At 40.0% G+C, this 20058-nt stretch overlaps 1 protein-coding gene across 7 annotated transcripts in view; it reads left to right on the top strand.

The window, feature by feature from the left end:
• The window catches only part of FAM13B (family with sequence similarity 13 member B), a 44861-nt gene extending 27777 nt beyond the window's left edge, over positions 1–17084 (top strand). For 4 of the 7 annotated variants that reach the window (XM_038149952.1, XM_038149951.1, XM_038149953.1 and 1 more), the window contains exons 12-25: positions 1588–1655; positions 2212–2266; positions 2641–2788; positions 5302–5367; positions 6427–6637; positions 8154–8283; positions 8742–8823; positions 9091–9320; positions 9649–9732; positions 10530–10625; positions 12813–12896; positions 12989–13161; positions 13580–13681; positions 14743–17084. In XM_038149952.1, coding sequence (XP_038005880.1) covers positions 1588–1655; positions 2212–2266; positions 2641–2788; positions 5302–5367; positions 6427–6637; positions 8154–8283; positions 8742–8823; positions 9091–9320; positions 9649–9732; positions 10530–10625; positions 12813–12896; positions 12989–13161; positions 13580–13681; positions 14743–14866 — 1653 coding nt within the window. In that variant the 3' untranslated portion in view covers positions 14867–17084. The remainder of the gene's footprint in view (positions 1–1587; positions 1656–2211; positions 2267–2640; positions 2789–5301; positions 5368–6426; positions 6638–8153; positions 8284–8741; positions 8824–9090; positions 9321–9648; positions 9733–10529; positions 10626–12812; positions 12897–12988; positions 13162–13579; positions 13682–14742) is intronic. The other 3 variants (XM_038149955.1, XM_038149957.1, XM_038149956.1) reach the window with 2 other exon arrangements.
• Positions 17085–20058: the final 2974 nt, after the last annotated feature.

The following is a 20058-nucleotide window of genomic DNA, read 5'->3' as shown; positions in this document are numbered from 1 at the left end:
GGATGCCTTAGCACAGTGAAACTGAGTTGTCTGGAATCTGTATTAAAACAAAATGTTTCCGTAGTGATTTTCACTATTATGATGTGTTCTGCTCTTGGGCTTTTGTTTGCTTTTGGGGATCCCAAATGACTCTCTTGAATCACCTAGCAAGCCAAATTTTCCAGTTCTCACAAGCTAGCATATTGTTTTGGAATCCCATTCTGTAAATTAAATTTAACAGACTGTATTCATTGTCCTGGTTCTTTCTTTTAGTGCCAAAACTTGTTCTAAAAAATAATTAGATTGTTATCTTATAGCACAAAATGCATAAAACATGGTGTTGGATATGAAGGGGAATACGATGCTTGTGAGTGCACAATAGAAATACTTTTGTTGTCACACCTGGTGTTCTTGGCCTTTTTTTTGCTTTTTGCTAGACTTCTGTCCATTGCTGGCAGTAGTTAGGTGACATTTTGGTGTGGAGTTTAGTTTTTTTCAATGTTAGTTTTTTACATCTCTTTAATACACTGTTTCAAATTGGAGAGTTGTACCATTTGGGGAGAGGTTAAAGAGAAATGTGATTCTTCTGTGTGGAAGGAGATTGAGAGGAGTGTGTCGGGTTGTAGGAAAAGAAAGCTCTGCATGCGAGTTCTCCTTTGGGCCCAAAATGGAAATAGAAGCAGCTGTTTCCACAACTCGAGTAAGTGTGACTGTACAAGACTTATACAGCTCATCTCTAGGGTGGAAATTATCTGCTGGAGTATGACAACTGCACTGTAATTAAAAATTGTTTCCCCACATTGGAATTTGACTTGAGGACTGAAATAATGTCAACAGAAGAATGATGTTTTTTCTGACAGGGGTGTCAGTTGCTGTCAGCAGCATAAAACTGGCAACTGTTGGTGGGTTTGAAGTCTCCTGGTAACTTGATGTTATCTTCAGGCACTGCAAAGATCATTTTGTGAGAGTTCCTGAAGTCTAAAACCAAATGACATACTTTATATTTCAGATTTCTTGTATTCCCTCAAATAGGACACTTTTCTGAAGAAATCTAATACTGGACTTTGGCATAAATACTTTTAGTGAACAAAGTGGTGCCATGGATTGATCTGAACTTGTTTTGTGAGGTTGTATCATAGAGCTGACAGCACTTTCTCATACCCTTCAATTCTGTTGCTGCTTTATTTAGTAACAGGGATTAGTAGCTCCTTTAAAAAGTTTGTCAGACTTGTTTTATTTCATATATGCTGGACACAACAAAAACTCACAAGTTTTTGGGACTAGGATGTACAAACTGCCATGATTTTTGTCACCCCAAATTTCATGTCATGAGTGACAATTTCAGGTACAACTTTTATTGAAGAAATAATAAAAAATCGTTTGTCTGAAAATGGAAAGTCAATATCTGACTTCTGGTGATTAAAACACCTGGTCACTGGCCTTACTTGAGATGTAAAAATGTCACATGGTTAAAAAGCATGATTTCCATCCTCACACACAAGAAACTTTTAGTTCTTGGGGGGATTTTGTGGTCAGAGGTGATTATGGAAATGTTTTCTGTTGAGAGAGCCATTCCCAAATCTTTCTAAACATACTTTTTCCTAACAGACTGCAGACATATTATTGAAACCATGTGATGAAGATGAAGAATTTGATGGAGAAAATAATAGTGAAAGGTTTGTGTTTTTCTGTAGTCATACAAACCTGTATGATTAACCCACAGCTTTTTTTTTTGTGATAAGCCCTATGTTCTGGGCAAGAGAAACAGAAGAATAAAAATCTATTTTCTTCAAAATATTTTGGCACATTTTATTGCTCTTAAGGATTGAAGAATTATTGTTAGCAACAATGACTAGCCAGAAAGCTTTGGTAATTTGCAGCTTTAGTTCAGCACTGATTGAAATTTCAGTTTTTGTTCAGTTGAGTTTTAAAATGTTTACTCTGTATTTGAGAATAAAGGTCTGAGCTGGTTTTATTTTCAGCTTTATTCAAGTCTAGTTGTTGTTTACATGCTACAACTTGAAATTCAGTGTGAAGATCAGAAAGTGAAAAAAAAGTAATATAACTTTTATCCCCAAGAGTTTTAATTATTGCCTTAAGTAAATACATTGCCTATCTGCTTAAACTGCAGGGGGTTTGTAAAAAAAAATAACGGGAGTGTATGGTGTTTACTTTCCATTTAAGTGATAATGTCCATTTAAAATAATAATGAGGTCTGTGTCTTCTTTTTAGGGAAAATAGTATATTACTTGATGGCAATGATAGAAAATCTTCAGAGGCATTTCTGGTAAGAAAGATTTCATTTATATACAGAGACACAGCATCTTATAAGAAATACAAATGTGAAGTAAATATAATAATTTACTTTCTAACATCTTATGGTGGTTGGTGCTGCAAGGCTTGCAAGACCTCTGTTAGCTCATCATGTCACTTCACAGAAACTTGGGGCAGCGCAGCAACTTTATGCTTATGCATCTCATGTGAGAAATGTCTTGGAATGTAAATAATTGACTCCTGTTGGAGTGTGTGTCTCTATTCTTAATTCCTTGAGTTTGGAAAGATTTTTTTTCCTTAAAATTTCTGGAAGAGCTGGAACTGATTTGAGTACCTGATTTCCAGCTGCTAGGTAATAATAAAATTGTTCTGTTCTTTAAATACAAGGATTCAAGTAGCAAGACTTGTGATCTTAATGCAAACCCTGATTCAGAGGTGCTGGGGGATGGCAGCGTTAATGTTCCCGAGGAAGCTCCGGCTGTCCAAGTGCCACATCTGGATCTGAAGAATGTATCTGATGGTGACAAATGGGAAGGTAATTTTCACTCTTTAGCTCACACTATAGTTAGGGAGGAGTGAGAAATAAAATGATTTATAAAGTAAAAGCAGGAGTCAACAGCATGTTCCTGTACACATGGTAAGATCAACCAAGTCATGACATAGGTCTCATCTTGTTTCAGAACCATCTGCAACTTAATTAAGGATCTTAAAAAATATAAGGAAAAACTAAAGAAAGAAAGCAAAAAAAGTCCGAGTTTCATTCTAGGTGGCATGTTTCATGTTTGTTTGGGGTTTTTTGTTTTGTTTTGCCTTTGGTTTTTCGTTTGTTTTGGTTTTTTGTTTGTTTTTTATTGTTTTAAAAGTTCCATGACCATGAGTCTCTCATCCAAGTCCTTAAAAACACTTTGTCAAATTATATTATTTAGTTAAAATTATCATTGTGTCTTGTTTGCCTTTGTTTTATTAAAAGTAAACTATTGAATTGGCTGAATTTGATTTAAAATCACTAACCTGTCAAACACAGCAGTTCATATTTCAATTTTTCAGAAAAATCTGTCAGTTGTTTTGGTTTCCATGTCATTGGAGAACTTGAAGCAGCTCTGAATTTTCAAATAAACACTGAAGTTGCAGATGGATGTTTTTCTGTGCCCCTTCTCCTTCCACGGTTTGCATTTTAGGAGAAGAAAAATACTCGTAACAGTTTTCTCTCAGACAGGATTCCCTATGTTTGTGACCATATTCTTCACTGCCTTCCAGGCTTAGCAATCCCCTGAGCTTGTGACTTGACTGAATTTTATTGCTCAAATGTCTGGTTAAACTGTTAAAACTTTTGTTTTACTTAAAACAACCGTAAGTCCTTTGTAACTAGAGCAAAACACTCTTGTCAATACCTTCTTTTCAAAATACTTCTCTTTTTATGTTTTCCTTATACCGTGTTTCCTCTGCCTGGTGTTGGAGTCATCACACCTTAAAAAATGCAAGTGATCTAAGCTGCTAAACCACTGTGAGCTGTCACTGCCAGTGCAATGGCCACAGGCCACTCGTTTCTGGTTTGCAAAACCTGCAATACAACTTGATAGCTGTAGTGCAGGTTAACTGTGCAGGGACAGGGTTTTAACTTTCAGCAGGCTCTTCCAGTGACAGCTGTTCTTTGAGATGCCTTTAAGTGTCACAGTGAAACCTTAGCAAGACACTGGTGGCAAGGAATCACTGCACTTGTGGTTGCAGTGTTGGAAGTATTAAAATGAGGGAAGTAAAGCTGGAATGTGTGTTCTGTAACAGTGCAGCTTCGAGCTGTCAGCACATACAGCTTTGTCCTGAAGCTCAAGTGGTGAGAACTGATTGTTGGTTTGTCACTGCTGTTGACTGTCTTGCAAATTAATTGCCTTCACGAGTACACACTTCCCTTTTAACCCTTTTGCAAATAACGAGGTTTGCAACTTGTGATTGGCTTCATTTGTTTTGTACAATATTTGCTGGTTGGTGCTCTTAAGCCCTAGCAAACTGCACATTCAGGGTATGCCATGGCCCAGAGAAGTCAAGTTGCAGGTGCCCAATGACACCAAGTCCAAGTTTCCATCTTTGTTGCCCAAGTTAAGAACCAAAGCTAAAACATAAAAATCCTGCTTGTGTTTTCAGTGTTTTATTTAGTTTAATTGCTTCCTTGGACGTTACATTTTGTTGCATCCTCTATTTGTGTTAAGATGACTTAATATGTATTTTCAGAAGGTTTGTGGCATCCATTTTCATTATTACCTTAAATCTGCTCATGAAGTTGCTTTTGGTTTTACTTCCCCAAATAGCTTTATGACCCTTGTTTTGAAAATAAAGCAGTATATCTGTTTATAAATTTATAGTATAACTTCTTGGTATTAAATCATGTTCTTTGCAAGAGGTCTTAATTTCACTGTGAAGTATTTGAACATTAACTGTTCTTCAGTCCTGTTTAGGATGGTTATTAGGAACTCAGCCTTCCAAGGCACTGCAAGTCCTTGTGGCATTTCATTGAAGTAGAGTGACTTTGTTAAGAAATCTGTACTAGTCCAAATTCAGTTCCAAGATTTGGGTTATTAAAGCCAATCTAGCAGAAAACTCGAAGGCCTGAAAATCAACACCAAATGCTTACTGGCCCAAGGTGAAAATGCAGAATGGTTGATTTATATTTCTGAGTATTTTTTCTGCATTTGCCCTGCTCTTCAGAAATCACCACCATCTCTATTATTTACAAGCTCTGTGCAAAAACATTAGAGCTTGCCTTTGTTCATGTGAGGATGCATGAGTCTCTTATTAAACTGCAATAAGTCTTTACTATTCCTCTGCCAGTTCTTTGTAAACCTTTCCAGTAAAAAGTTCAAATTGGCTGAGGACTGAGCATCCTTACCTGCCATGGGAATTTCTGGAAGCTGAGAGTGCTCAGGGCCTGGTCCAAAAAGATGGGATGTTTTTCCCTGGTACTGTATCTTCCTGCTTTACATGTTATGTATGGTTTGTTCTGACTGTGCTGTGTGTTCACTTTAGTATTTTTGCCATTCTTTTTCATTTTATTAGCGCCATGCCCTATCACTTTCCCCCTCATTGATTTCAAAACAATGCATCTGCAGAGAGAAGGGGAGGGTAAGTATGGTTCGCCATACGTTCAGTTATCTGCCTTTTGATAGTTGATGGTTTGCTTTCTAACTAACCCTTCACCTGCTGTCCCTTATATCTTGGGAATATTCTGATCTGCAGCTTTTTTGTTGATTCAAAAAGGTCCCCTTCTTGTATCTTGTACTGTGCAAACAGGCAAGATCACAGCTGAAAAACAACAAAAAAATTCCCAATCATACTTAGTAAAAGTGCAGTGGAAAGCAGGTACAAGGGTTATTTTTTTTTTGGAAAATTACTTTGTGGGTTTTATTGTTGTTCTGCACACTTTGAACCCAGTTTTCAAATTTCTGATTTGAACTAGAAAAAAACCAGGCAACTCTGAAAGGAAAAGGGGGGTGGGATTTTAAATTGAAGTAATTGAAAGGCTGAGTCAGCTTTTTTTTTAGACAGCAAGAAAGCCATGTCAAAGAATTATAAGGAATGTTAGCAAGGAGCTTTTCGTAGGGATTTGAAAGAATTTATTGTTTTGGAATCTTCCTCCTAAAAATCATCTTCCACAAATTAAGAAATCTCTTTTTCTCAGTGGTGTCAAAGTAGATTTTATCATAAAACCCAAAAACACTCCTTGAAAAAGACTTAAGCAAATGGGCATTGTCCCTAAAGAGATACTGTTAGACTACCTTCTTCAAAACGAAGAGGACCAACTTTCAAAGTATGTGTACAGTATGAAAATGAATTTCCACAGCAAAATACTGCAATGGACAATAAACATATTCTTATTTTATATTTCTGATTCATAAATAAGGCTCTATTACCTGTTGAACTGCTCAGAAATGCATACTCCCAAGATACACTTTGAAAAAGGGATCCTAGTGTGCATACTTCATTTCAGTACCTTTTTCTTTCAGTTATATGACAGAATTTGTAGCTTTCTGATGCATTTCACTGTTCTTATTCACTTTGTGTATGACACCACATCCTCTAGAGCATACAAGACTAAGCATTGGGTTCGCATTTTTGTTTTGACTCTTGTTGATAGTTCTGGTAACAGAAAAGTACCATTTTGTGTCTTTTTTTATCTTCCAGATCCATTTCCTGCTTTCAAGTCTTGGCAGGAGGACAGTGAATCTGGAGAAGCTCAGCTTTCCCCACAGGCTGGGAGGATGACTAATCATCCATTGGAAGAGGACTGTCATCCCATATTGTCACATCGGAGTTTGGATTTTGGGCAAAGCCAGCGTTTCTTACATGATCCAGAAACGTTGGACTCTTCATCCAAAGCACTTTCTTTTGTTAGGTGTGTATTTTAATGCAGTCTGGTGGGCAAGGATGTGTTATGCCAGGATGAAAATACAGCTGTTTGAGATTGCCACAGGTTTTCATGATCTGGATGAACTGAAGACCAAGGTCACACGTGGCCTTGTGTGGCCTTTTGGCTGCACTGCCTGCCCAGGAACTGCTGGAGTGAGTTAGAGCAGAGGTTCAGCTGGGGTGGGAGCGTGTCTCTCCAAGTGGCCTTTGACAGATGCTGAGAGAAAGAGGATAAAAATAGGAGAAGATTGCAGAGCTTTCCCTGGCATTTGGTCCTGGCTTTGGACAAATGGCACTTCCTGAGCTGAAAGTAGTATTTATATCCTTTGTTTACCAGGCTTTGCTAGACTCAGGTCTGATTTTATGTAAGCTCTGGCTATTTTTTTAACCTAGTTTATTAAAGTAGAGTTGTATTTTTTTAACCTAGTTTATTAGAGTTGTCACTGAACAAGCTGCAGGTTATTTGTATGAACTGGGCAGTGTGACTCTCCAAAACTGTAAATAACCTGTGACCTATACTGTCTCCTACTGTTACTGGCAAAGGGAAGTTGAGAAGAATTTTCATGCTAGTTAAGGAAGAAATAATCTCATAAAAATGAGAAAGCCTGAAACAGGAGATTGGAACAAGATTAGAGTTTCTAGTTGTCTGTCTGGCAGATTTATTGATGCAAAAAGATCCATGTGCAAGTTTTCTCCAATTAACCACAGAAGATATTTAACAAGTACTGTTAAAACGATGTAGAAGACTGACCTGCAGAAAAGTGCTAATGATAATAGCTGTTCTCCTCATTCTGAAGCTAATAAGGATCTGTTCTAGTAGATTATTAGATTAGTATTGCTGATATCTTGAACTATATAGATTTCACTGGCTGTGTTGAGGGATGTTTCAGGCGCTTTATATAATGAGTGTTCTGGAAAATTCTCATGTCAGTCTTGAAACAAAAAACGCTTTGCAAGAGCAGCAAATGTCAAGGAGCTATGTGAAAGATGATATAAAACCAAAACCACATACTTCAGAAGTCTTTTAGTAATATCTAAGAAATTTATTAGGAAGACTAACAAATTATGTGGATACTTTTTGGCTTAATTATCTCTTAACTTGCCTGAGACAGTTGAGTGAAGCTGTTTAATTACCAAGGATTGTTCAGTGGTATTTACCAGCCTGGGCTTTATTCTGTGCCCAGTACATGAAGAACAACTGAGTATATAGTAACTTAGGTAAATAGCCCAGGCACCAGAAAGCTGGCAATTAATGGTACTTTACACTTGAATTGCAAGTACAGTTTTCCTGTTGTGGATATTACTCATGTTAGGGAGACAAAAATAACATCACATCTTGAAGGCAGCAGCTCAAAGCAGTTTGAGTAAATAGCTCTGAAAACTTGAAATTAATGCATTATGAACTCAATGAAGAATGAAATTATTAAACTCTCATTTCAATATACATGTTGTTTGCACTAATTTAATTATCTAAATGACATTTTAAAAATGTTTTTAAACAGAACACGAAGAGCATCCTTTAGCTCAAAAGAAGACAAAAGGGAAGACAAGACACCTTATCAGCTTGTCAAGAAATTACAGAAAAAAATAAAGCAATTTGAGGAACAGTTCGAAAAAGAGAAAAACAGTAAGGTAGGTTAGCACTTCCGTCTTTACTCAGGATAAAGGACTGCATGGGAGGTCTGAGTGACTGTTGTAGTTCATTATTGAATAACTGTGCTCACAAATGAGAATTTTGTTACTGCTGTCTGCAAAAGAGAGCTGAGCAGCAGCAATATTAGAAAATGTGCCAGAATGCCAGAGCCAAAGGAGGACACAGTGACAGTTCTGCTGAGAGACTGAGGCCATTTCAGATGTGTGGAAAAGCAGAAGTGTCTTACCACTCTCTGGTTCAGCTGCTGAAGTTGTTTCAGTTTTATTTTCACAAGTGTTGTCCTTATGTTGGCATTGAGATCTGAACTGATACTGAATGGCATTTGTGTAACTGTTCACATTCACCGTCACAAATATTACCAAATCTTGAAAGAAGTACTTATAAACAAGATTTAGTGTGCTTGTTTTAATATGTAGTTTATTTGTGTTTTTTGCAGCCCTCCTATAGCGATATTGCAGCCAATCCAAAAGTTTTAAAATGGATGACTGAACTTACCAAATTGAGAAAGCAAATAAAAGGTAAGAGATTGCTACAGTTTCTTGTTCTCTACCAACACAAATTATCTCTGTGACTGAAATAGCTAAATCATTCAGTAAACTTCCACAGCACACAAAAACGTTTCATTTCTGCATTCTGCACTATTCAAAAATCAAATTATTCTTATGGCTTTAGTTCTTTAGGAGGGAAACTTTCCATATGCAAATTGCCATGTTCCTGTACTTGCAGATAAATAAACTGTATTATTTCTTTTAAACCTTTGGATTGAGCAGTTTTTCCCATTTCAGATGCAAAGCAGAGGAGCTCAGAGGGAGAATTCATACCTCAAACACGTCCACGAAGTAACACTCTTCCAAAAAGCTTTGGTTCTTCTCTTGACCAAGAGGATGAGGAAAATGAAGATGAGATGCGGGTTGTGCAGAAAGAGAAGAAGCCCACCAAGGAGGCAACACTTGAACTCATTTTGAAAAGATTAAAGGAAAAACGAGTTGAGAGATGTTTACCAGAAGATATAAAGGTAAGCGTAAGGTTATGGATAGGCTCTTTCTGAGAGAATAAGGGGGAAATAGAGCACTTGAGATACAACTTTATCAACATGATGATGCCTCTGGCTAGCAGCCCTTTGCCAGGCCATCATATATCAAACTCAGTGGGGAAATTATCAACATGAGCCACATTCTCCTTGCTCTATATTAAAATAATTACAAGTATGTGCTGACAATATTGAACAGCGTTAAATGGAGAAAGGTGGGTTGTATGATGTTAACTGAGCTAAGTTTGCTTAGGCATCTGGATAGCAAATAAAAGTGACTTGTGTTTGATTAAATGCTAATTATTCTTGATAGAAAATGACAAAGGACCATTTGGTAGAAGAGAAAACATCTCTCCAGAAGAGCCTCCTGTATTATGAAAGCCAACATGGACGGCCGGTAATGCTTGGCTTTATTTCAAACTGTGCCTTTGTGTGCATAGACAGCAGTAACTCTCAAGCAGTAATAAGATCAGAACTTAATGCTGGTGTGGGGGGTTCTTCTTTTTCCTTTTCCAAAACACAAAGGTATCTGTTGGCCTCCATGTTGCCATCTGAGGAGCTTGCTGCATTGACTTCTAAAAAAATAAAAAAGTATGTATTAATAGGCCCCCTTTTCAGAAATCAGCAGGTTATTGGAGTGTGCAAAGTGATGGCTGTCATTTGGTGCCTTATATGTCTGTGAGGCAAAGAGATGTCTTAAAAATAAACAAGATTATTGAATTTCCTCAGAAAAGACCAGAAATGTTATTCTGGATTTCACAGAAACAGAAATGAAAGGACAGTTCCTACCCCCCTTCTCTACAGTTTCATCTTTTTCTTTTTTTCCTTTCATTTCTGTAGAACCATCATCATTGCCAGGCACACATCTTTTCCCCCAGTTCTTGGTCTCTTTTTTGCCTCTTTTCCATGGATATTTAAATACAGGGTCTGCCTGTGTGGAAGCTCCCCTAATTTTTAGGAAGCGTTTAAATATTTTCCCTGAAAAATACAGGGCATTAAAGTGAGAGAGAATGAAAAAGCACCCACTTGTTCAGTTTTATCTGCATAAAACCCCTTTCATACACACAGTGTAAGGTAGTTTTATATTCCTAGCTGGAATGTTGGTAGCCTGGCAGGAGAAGCACACGGCTTTGTGTTTGCTTGTCTGTGATGGAGTGACCGGTATAATTAATTCTGTGGTTTCTCTGCCTCTAGGTTACTAGAGAAGAAAGACATATTGTGAAGCCACTTTATGACAGATACAGACTTGTAAAACAAATGTTAACTAGAGCAAGCATTACTCCTATTCTTGTGAGTAAAACAAATGCTATTTCTATTTATTTTCCTACTTTTGAACAGTGAAGCTGCCTTTAGAAGAGCTAGTAACACTGTTCTGTGAAACATCTTTCTTGTGGAAGATATAAGATGTTGTTGTCATTGTACTTGAGGCATTTGATTGATTTACTGCAGAGAACAGAGCAGTTCCAAGCTGTCTGTGACCTTGATGGCTCTTGGGAATTAAATGGTTCTCTGTGGAAGTAAGTGAGCTGTGCTAACTTGCTGTGGCTGAGATGTTCCCAAGTGCTTGGGCTAGGTATGGATCCACAGGACATACTGTACTTTTAGTCCTCCCCAGAATAGTAACACCAGTTGCAGTGCAGGTTGCTGTCAGCAGAGGCTTGAGTGACAGGATTGCCATCAGAACCATTTCATTCCTTCATGCTTCCCCAGAGAGAGACATGTTACCAGCACCTGCAGCATCTGTACAACGTCCGTGCTTTTTCATTGTGTTTTCACTTCATTTCCTTCTGAATTTTCTGTCCTCTCTCTGTGGTCTTCTAAGAGATGAGGAAGAAAAGTTTTCATACTGTGCAAGGAAATTGATGTAACCTTGTTTATAGTACTGTAAAGCAGCTGGGGAATGACAGCCAGCTGGTTTTGTTCTGCATGAGCCATAATCCAAGCCTTGCATACTGACCCAGACTTGCAAAATACTTGTTTGGATGTTGGCTGCTGACCCTTTTGGAAGGAAGGGACTGCATAGCTGACATGAGATAATCTCTTTGCATACAGACAGTTCTTCCCAGACACAGGTAGCTGGGCTTACTCAGCAGGAACTTAATCTGCTGTTTACATTGTCACTGGCAGTTCTGAGCTCTCCCCTCTAAGCTGGAGTACACCGAGATAAAGGGACCAGGTCAAGATTCTGCCTTTCTTGCACGTACATTGGTTTTGGTGGCTCCTTTTAAAGAAAAACATTATTTGCATCACAGTCAAGTTTAAGGGCTTTTCTTTTAGAATCCCTTTCTGAACTCCATAAACATGAGTTGCTCTTAGGCACCAAGGTGTTCCTCTATGACTGGTGAGTCACAGCTTTTTGGTAGTGCCCTTGACTGATTGAGCTCTATCCCATCTCTCCCCTCAGAAATCTGACTGCAGCTGAGATGGGTTTTACATTCTGGGTAGTCTCATGACTGTACCATAGCCATTCTGGTTTGTGGGCTGTGAAATAAAGGGATGGATGGGTGATAGCCCACCAGAAGGATTTTAAATTCAGGGGAGATGTCAGTAACATGATACCTAATCTGTGGGGTAGGCAGCACCTGTAAAATCTCTTTCACAGATCTTTGCCTTTGAAACCTGTAAGCGATAGAGGATCTCTCTCTTATTGCCAAGGATGGTTCAGTGGTAGCTTCCAAGTAGTCTATATTCAGTGCCAGATATTTCAAGAATGGATTTTTAGATTTGCATGACAATTGATTCCATGAGACATATTACTGTGTTTTGGTACACCAGTGATGTGCATTGAAGCCTGGAGATGTCCAGAGAAGCAGGACATTTACCTTCCATGAAGGGAAATTTTTGACAGGTCATTGTCTGTGTGGCTTTTGTGTTTCACATTGTCCTGTCCAGAGACCATCTGTTGGAATTGCTTCTGCTGTCTGGGGATAAGGCGTGAGCAGGACATTATGACACGTGTGCAGCAGGTACCTGGACAGCACAGGGACACCTACTTTAGGCTGGAGTTGAAAGGATTCGTCTCTGAGGTGGCAACACATAGCTCTGATTCCACACTTCCACCTGCAGGGCTTCAGAGTGGTCTGGAAAAGGAACCAGGCAGGATTATTCCCAATGGATGCCTGGCAGGAGATAACCAGCTCTGGCCTCTGTAACTGTGCTTTGGGTTGGGAGGAACAAAATTCAGAGCTATCATTGCACTTTATGAATCTTCTACAAAACATGGAGAGAGAAAATGCTTTTTATTTTAAGTCTGAAAATTAATATTTTAAAATAAATTATAAGCTACAACAGTTATTTCTGTGTCAAGGATACCTTGGGTACCTGAACTTTTTGGGTTGTATGGTTATTTTATTTGTGCTGTTTGCTGTCTTTTATTCATCTCAGAGAGGAAATATTGGGTGACTTCAACGTAATTCTGACTTCAAACAGCATTTGATGTCTTGCTGTACCTTTTGAAACAAATTTCCATTTTTTCAGGGATCACCATCAACCAAGAGGCGGGGGCAGATGTTACAGCCCATTATTGAAGGTGAAACTGCCCATTTTTTTGAAGAAATTAAGGTAAGTGCAATGCCTTTAAAAATACTCCCAGCACTTGTAATAGGGAACTGAAATACATCATATTTGTTTTGAATTTCTGTTGTCACTTTCAGGAGGAAGAGGAGGAAAGTGATGGTTTGTCTGCAGACCTGAATGAAATCTTAAAAACTGCTGCCCAAACACAGCCCGTTCTAAGCCCAGTTGAAAACTCTGAGTCTGATATTGAAGATGGTCAAGAGAAACTCACCCGGGACCTGAGGCTCTCCAGCACCCGAGCTGCTTCTATGTATGGATAATTAAGTGGATAATTTAATTATAGTAGTTGTAATTATTGTAGTTAGAGTCATGATACTGTATCTGTGATGTTGGGTGAAAGGGAGTGACATGTTCAGCGCTTCTCAGGAAATGTTTGGATTGAATGAGTGTTCTTTGCTCTGACATGTCTGACTAAGATCTTTTTGTACTCAGTGAATTATTTAGTATCTTCCAAACCTTCTTCAGTCTTACTTGAGCTGTGTAGACAGCAGAAAATTTATACCCCTTTTTTAACTGCTAGTTTGTTCTCAATATTTCACTTTCAAACTGACAGCATGTTCCTTATGAGCCAGACAAATAAATTATTAGTGGAGCTAGCTCAGTTGTTTCTGAGGAATTTAAATTCTATTGTACGGCCAACATATTTTTCTTTCACTTGAAATTTTTAGGCCTGAATTATTGGAGCAACTGTGGAAAGCCAGAGCTGAGAAGAAGAAGCTACGTAAGACATTACGAGAATTTGAAGAGGAGTTTTATCAGCAGAATGGAAGGTTTGTTTAGCACAAAACCAGATGATGGGCTGCAGCCTCATTATGTAGCCAAGTGTATTTTATAACTTTGAGCATTGTCAGCTGGAATCTGGTCTGTTTTGATCTGCTGTGAGCAATCTCCTGAGGGAGATAACTTTGTGTATTTTTAACAGTTCCATTAAAAAAACCCAGCATTTAAAAATACCTACTAGAAAGTATGATTTTTTAATTTTAAAACCCCCATGTTATCCCTTTAACATAGGGCAGGGAAATTTGCCCATTTGCCCCTTGTTCCAGTAGGTCAGTTCTGGCAGTGGATATTTGCTTTACCAGTAAAGGTTTTTATAATTTTTATTCTCCATATAGTTTAGTTCTTTAAGGTTTCTTATTTGAATTTGTTTTGCCATGAATTGGGTTGCATTGCTGCCCGTTGTATTTTTGCGATGTCTCATGTCATGAACAAAACTAACAACACTCCTGAGAGGTCACTTTCTTGACTGGCAAATGCTCTCACTTGGCTGTGCCTTCTCCTGTATTTCTCCCGAACTGCAAACTCCTGGACCACTGATCTCACAAATTCCAGTAATGTGACTTCATTGTGCACTTACTGAATTTGGAACAAAACTCCTTTTGACTTCAATGGCAAATAATGAGGTTAATCATATTAGTAGATTATTTCTAATAGTCCAGTAAGAATAATGCTCTGCTGCCAATTTGTGGGTCAATCTACTTACAGTGAAGTAGATTGACTTAAATGTGTCTTTTTCTGTAGTGTATACACAGGATCTGAAATGAAACTCTTCATATCCTGTAAGTAAAATTCCCAGGAGAGCTTATGGCAATAATATTACCCAATGCTGCAGCAGTTGTGCTGAATAAATTCTGCTGGATTTTCAAGTCAGGTTTTTAGGTGATGGCAGTTTTAACCACAACAAACTAAAATATGTCACGCCTGTTATTGGTGAACAAGCTGCCAACAATATTTTCATCTGCCCTAAAAGAACTTCCTGTAGCTGATTCTGTGTTTTGCTTGTTGCTGGATGGAGGATTTAGCTGAAATTTTGATGTTTTTCTTTTTACAGGAATGTACAGAAAGAAGATCGGGTCCCAATGCTGGATGAGTACAGGGAGTACAAGAAAATCAAAGCCAAACTGAGGCTGTTAGAAGTCCTTATCAGCAAACAAGATTCTTCAAAATCAATTTAAATTATATTCCTCCAACCTGTTGAGTAACATGCTGTTTCCATATACTACCCCTGTACTTATTGGGTGCTTGTGTTCATGTGTCATGCACTGTTGAAAGAATCCAGTTTGTGCACTTTACTGTGGTGCCACTAGGACATGTTTGAAGGGTAAGTAGGTCCTGTCTAGAGAGCAAATAAGGTTTCTGAGTTTGAGACTGCTCTATCCAACTTTAGCAAACACAGTTTCCATCGAAGTTTTGTATTCCAGATGCATCCATCCTGTTCCAAAACAACCATAGCTTTTTTTTATCTTTAGCATTCAAGAACTTTGAGACTTTTGTTATTACTAACCTTTTGCATTGTTGAAGAAATTATTAATATTGTAATGCTACACTGAACTGTTCCTCTTGCCTAAAAAATCAGCAAATTAAGGGTACAGCTCTTAATTCTTGGAACACTTAAACAGACTGTAATTCCTTTCAAAGGACTGCTGTGGAACAACTGTGATATTTTGGTATTCTAAATTGCACCTGTACACAGTAATAATTAACGTCTGTGGATTTTGCTCATTAGCGGTCACATTTCCTCCTTGATAAAGATGACAGTGGACAAACCAGAAAGTGACCTTTTCTTAGTGGCTTTTAAACCTTGGAAAACTGAAAAGTTCAATCACATGCTGCCTACAGGACTCATGTCATTGTTGTTCATTTGATCCCTTTTTCGGTTGTTGTTTATCAGCCAGTGGTGACGTAGTGTTTGGGCTGAATTGGATACGGCATCTCCGCTTGCAGAAGATTTGAGGAGCACAGTGAACACTGTGGTGTTTGGGAAATCTGGTGTTGCTCAGACTTGTGTGGCTCCACAGAGAGGAGCTGGCTTAGGACAGTTAAAATCCCACTGTACCTGAAATGAGTGTGGTGTCAAGGGCTAAAATCAGTGTAGTTAACACGCACCACAGGGAGAACCGTCGGTTTGGAGTGGAAGGATTACTGCTGTTTATCACGGTTTTGTTTTACAGTTGGAGAATAAAAATACATTATCTAATCCTTACGATGTAAGCAAAACAGTTTATGGGCCTTGCATGATTTAGCTTCAGAGTTGAATCTAAATAATGTTTTGAGTATCACATCTGCTGTGCTGAATGATGATTTAGAGACTAGCTTTGCTCTGCAGCAGCCATCCGCAGCTGTTTCTGATCTGGCAAAATCAAAATGTTAATTTCAGCTGGTGCTTTCTCAGTTGTTTTTTTTTTTATTTTTATTTCAGTGTATCAGTTTGATTGTGGCCATGTTTTGCATGCACCTACTCTCACTGCATGTTTTTATGACTGGCTAATGTCAACATAGCAATGATTCACTCTGCTTTATGAAAGACCAAAAATGAACTTTCTCACGATGTAAGAAATGGCTTGCACGTAACCTCAGAGACTTGCTGTTCTGTCATGAAGCATATGAAATAGGTTGCAAGTAGGATTTTTAGTGCTCAGATTTCATTTGTGTACTGTAGAATACTTCTTGGTTTGTTTTACTCTGCTTGTAGGCATGTAATTTTGGAATTCAGAAAAAAAAAGCACTAAAACTATTGAGCACTGGTGATATGCCTTTTTTTCTTTTCTTTTTTTTTTAACTGCAAAGTGATCTGGGACCTTAGAGAATTGAGGTTAAAGTAGTCTTTGAGACCATTTACCAATTTTATTCAGTTCCATTGTGCAATGTACACTTCAGTTCCTTTTCTATCAGTCTGCAGACACGGGTGTATCCAAACATTGAAACTAATGTGTACTGTATAGTGTTGTACATGAATGTTTGTGTTTTATATACCACATGCAAAATGTCAATATGCACTATTTAAATGTTTTAAATAATATATTCCTCCTTTATAATGCTTAAATCTATATGATTCCAATATTTTTATAAGTGAGTGAGTGATCAGACTGGTTCCAATTCAGAATTAACAGCTGCTTTGTGTTTGTTATGCAGTGTTTGGCTGTTTATTCAGTATAGTAGATAAGCATGGCAACAGTTATGCTGAGTGTGTTTTGTGCCATCCTTGTTGAGCAATAAATAAATGGTAGAACTAGGCATTTTGTGATATAACAGTTTTACTTTGGTAAAAGCAAAACCTATATATCTATATGGATATATAGATATGAAATATATATAACTAAACCAGATATAATTGCATTGCTATGTCTGGTGCTCATTGTATAGACTTTTATAATAAAAGTACCTTAACCTTTATTGTCTTGTATTTTTGTTTCTCATCATGCTTTCTCCTCCACTGCCATCTCTTAAAAAGGAGTGCTGAATCCTTTGCTGCTCCTGTTTGTAGCTGCAGGGTGTTGTGAGGAGGGTCTGAATTCCACGATGTGCCCTGGTGGTGGCCCGGGTGAAACTGCATCCCCGGGAGCCGTGTTGTGCCCGTGCGGGAGAGGGGCCCAGCTCCTGGGCTGACAGCTTTGGGTCGTGGTGCCGGCTGGGCTTCAGCTCCTGCTGGGAGTGACACGCAGCACAGCGGAAGATGGCTCCTGCCCCAGCAGCAGCGGGGTGGGTGCAGGGAGCCACCACTGGGACACTTCATTCACTGCCCCCAGATGAGCACATGGGTTGTGAATCTGTATCCATGAGGATCTCTCATCCCTGGAGTCGGTACTGCAGCAGTTACTGCTGTTTGTGGCCAGGAAACACTGCTCTTGCACACTGCTGTACACAACCAAACAGCCTTCAGAGTGTGTTGAGAGTTCACAGAAAGTGGTCAAGGTCTTTCAAGCTGACTCTTGTGTTCTGTGAAAATCCACCTCTCTCCAGCCTGAGGTGTGGCAGGGGCTGAAGAACTCCTGAAGGTGAAGACTCTGCACTGCAGGTAAATGGGAACAGGAAACCAGCAAGTTGAAGGAGCGAGTGAGGGAGAGGAGGTGGAAGGCAGCCTTGGGCACGTTCTTTGGGTTGGGACAGAATATTCTTCCCTCTGATCGCGTGGCCTTTCTCTGAAAACGGGAAGGAAATTCTTGGGACATTGGCCTGAAGAATGAACAAGGTTCCTACTGATCTGTTCTACAATCCCCCAGTTTTCCTTAAATCATTATTTATTCAATGAAGCTTACTGTGATCAGGATGCTAATAAGGAAAAAAAATTCCCTCAAAGATGGTTTAGTGGGAGCTGCTGTGAATCGATGTGTATTGAACTAAGATTTTAATGAGGAAAATAACTGTGTTGAACACTATTAGCTAAAATGGAGAAGCATGTTTTTGAGCTCAGTTATATTCGGAAAATCTATTACTGGAGAACCAGTTCAGAGACAAGGCAAGTCCAGAGTTTTCCAGGCTTTCACTATTCAGAGATTTGCCTGAGCTGTTGTGTCACTGCAGGGCACAGAGCTTGCTGGGAAAAGCCAGGCACGGTGTGGAGAGGGTGTCTGTGCCCCAGGGGAGTGGGGTGAGGTTGAGGAGAGCTTGAAAGCTGTTTTGGGAAGTTCTGGGAGAGGAAATGTGTCCAAAGGTATTGAGGCTCTGTAGGAGAGGGCTGCCAGGAGGAGGAAAGGTTGGAGATGTCAAAGGTGCCGCACACCTGCTTTTCTGCTGTCAGGCTATTGAGTAATCTGGATAAACAAATCACCAGTGACCTCTGTGTTCTGGGACAAGTGTCCTGGGCTACTGCCTGGCAACAAGATCGCTTTGGAGGGGAAGGGAATAGGGGTTTAGTTTTTAAAACTGGTCCTCTTAGAGGAGAGTGGATGGCTTGGCTTGGCCAAGAGGCCAAAGTACAAAATCAGTGACCCCGGCCGGGCTGCTGTGTGCCCTGTGTTCCCTGGCTGTGCTGTTGGGCTGGAAATCCCCTCCTGGGAGCCTTGGAATGCCTCTGCTCCCTTCGTGACCCTGCTCCTCCACACTGGGATTAGGCACAGGGAGAGCAGAGCCCACGTCGCAGCGTGATGATGCAGGACATATGCTTTGAAACACAGCTCCTTGTAGGATTCGTCTAAGATTCGGGGGCTTTGGGGCTGTGTGCCATGCAGGAGCAGAGCTGTGCAGCAGCAGAACTGGCCTGGGCAGGGACTGGGGGTGCGGCGGGGGCTGCGTCCCGGTGCTGGCACTGTCCCGTGGCACTGTCCCGATGGCGCCTGGACACGTTTTCCTCCTGCTGCAGCTGAATCCCAGCGATAAAAGGACAGCAGCGACTGCCTGGGGTGCCCAGCCTCTGGCCTGCACGTAACCTGTCCTAGGGCTGCGGGAATAAAGGGATTGAGGAATAAAAAGGATGTTCCCGGAATTGCGGCTGGTGCGAGGATGGAGCGAAGCGCCCTCTGGTGCCGGCAGCTGTGAGCTCCAGAGCCGAGCAAAGAGATTCGGGCATTTCCTGAAAGCTGAACTGGATCCTTTCTTCTCTGACGGTAACAGATAGCCGCGGTAGGAATTGCTGAGAGATCAGCATTAACCTCGGCAGCTGCTGCATGAACGGAGCAAGGGTCGGGGCTGATGTGAGGCAGCCGGCCCGGGATGCTGCCAGGCTCGGGACTGCCCCTCGGTCCCTCAGCTGAGTCGCAGAGCTGCCCCAAGCAAGGCACAGGAGCTGATGTCATTCAGGCATTTGTAGCTGCAGCAGGCCTGGGCAGTTCTTCTCAGAACAGCACCTGGAAGGTTCACAGAAAAGACCCAGAAGGTTGTTCATACATTTATTGACAGTCCTGCTCCTCTTGTACAGAAATAGGAAAAAAAAAAAAAAAAGGGGTGTAGTTGGTTTTAATTAAACTGTGTGACCAGTCTGTTACCAGCTGAGCTCAGACATTTTGCTGTGCCCTCTTTCCTGAAGCTCTACTAAATCCTTCCCTCCCCGAGGGCAGCAGCTGTCAGCCAGTATAAAAGCACTTAAAGTATTTTAAAATCACTGACTTTGAGCAGTTCTTCTGCCTCTCGGGCCATCGCTCAGTGAGGTTTCAGCAAGGGCTGCAGCTGCCTGGGGATGGGAACAACATCTGCAGGAGCAGACTGCCACTCCCTGCTGGAGTGCTGCACTGGAGATGTCGCTCTGAGCTGTGGCTGAGTCTCTTCCTTCCATTCCTGTAGCTTTGATAAGTCCAAATTCAACACCAGAGGGATTAAAAAAAAAAAAAAAAGTCCTCAAACAAAGCTAGCATGGCTGACTGGGACAGCAGTACCACAACCACTCCTGTAGGAAGAGATTCATGGAGATTTGTGGGGAAAAATGTTCTACATC

The sequence above is a fragment of the Motacilla alba genome, chromosome 13 (assembly GCF_015832195.1).
Source record: "Motacilla alba alba isolate MOTALB_02 chromosome 13, Motacilla_alba_V1.0_pri, whole genome shotgun sequence".
NCBI lineage: Eukaryota > Metazoa > Chordata > Aves > Passeriformes > Motacillidae > Motacilla > Motacilla alba.
This window is presented reverse-complemented; position numbering and strand designations above follow the sequence as displayed.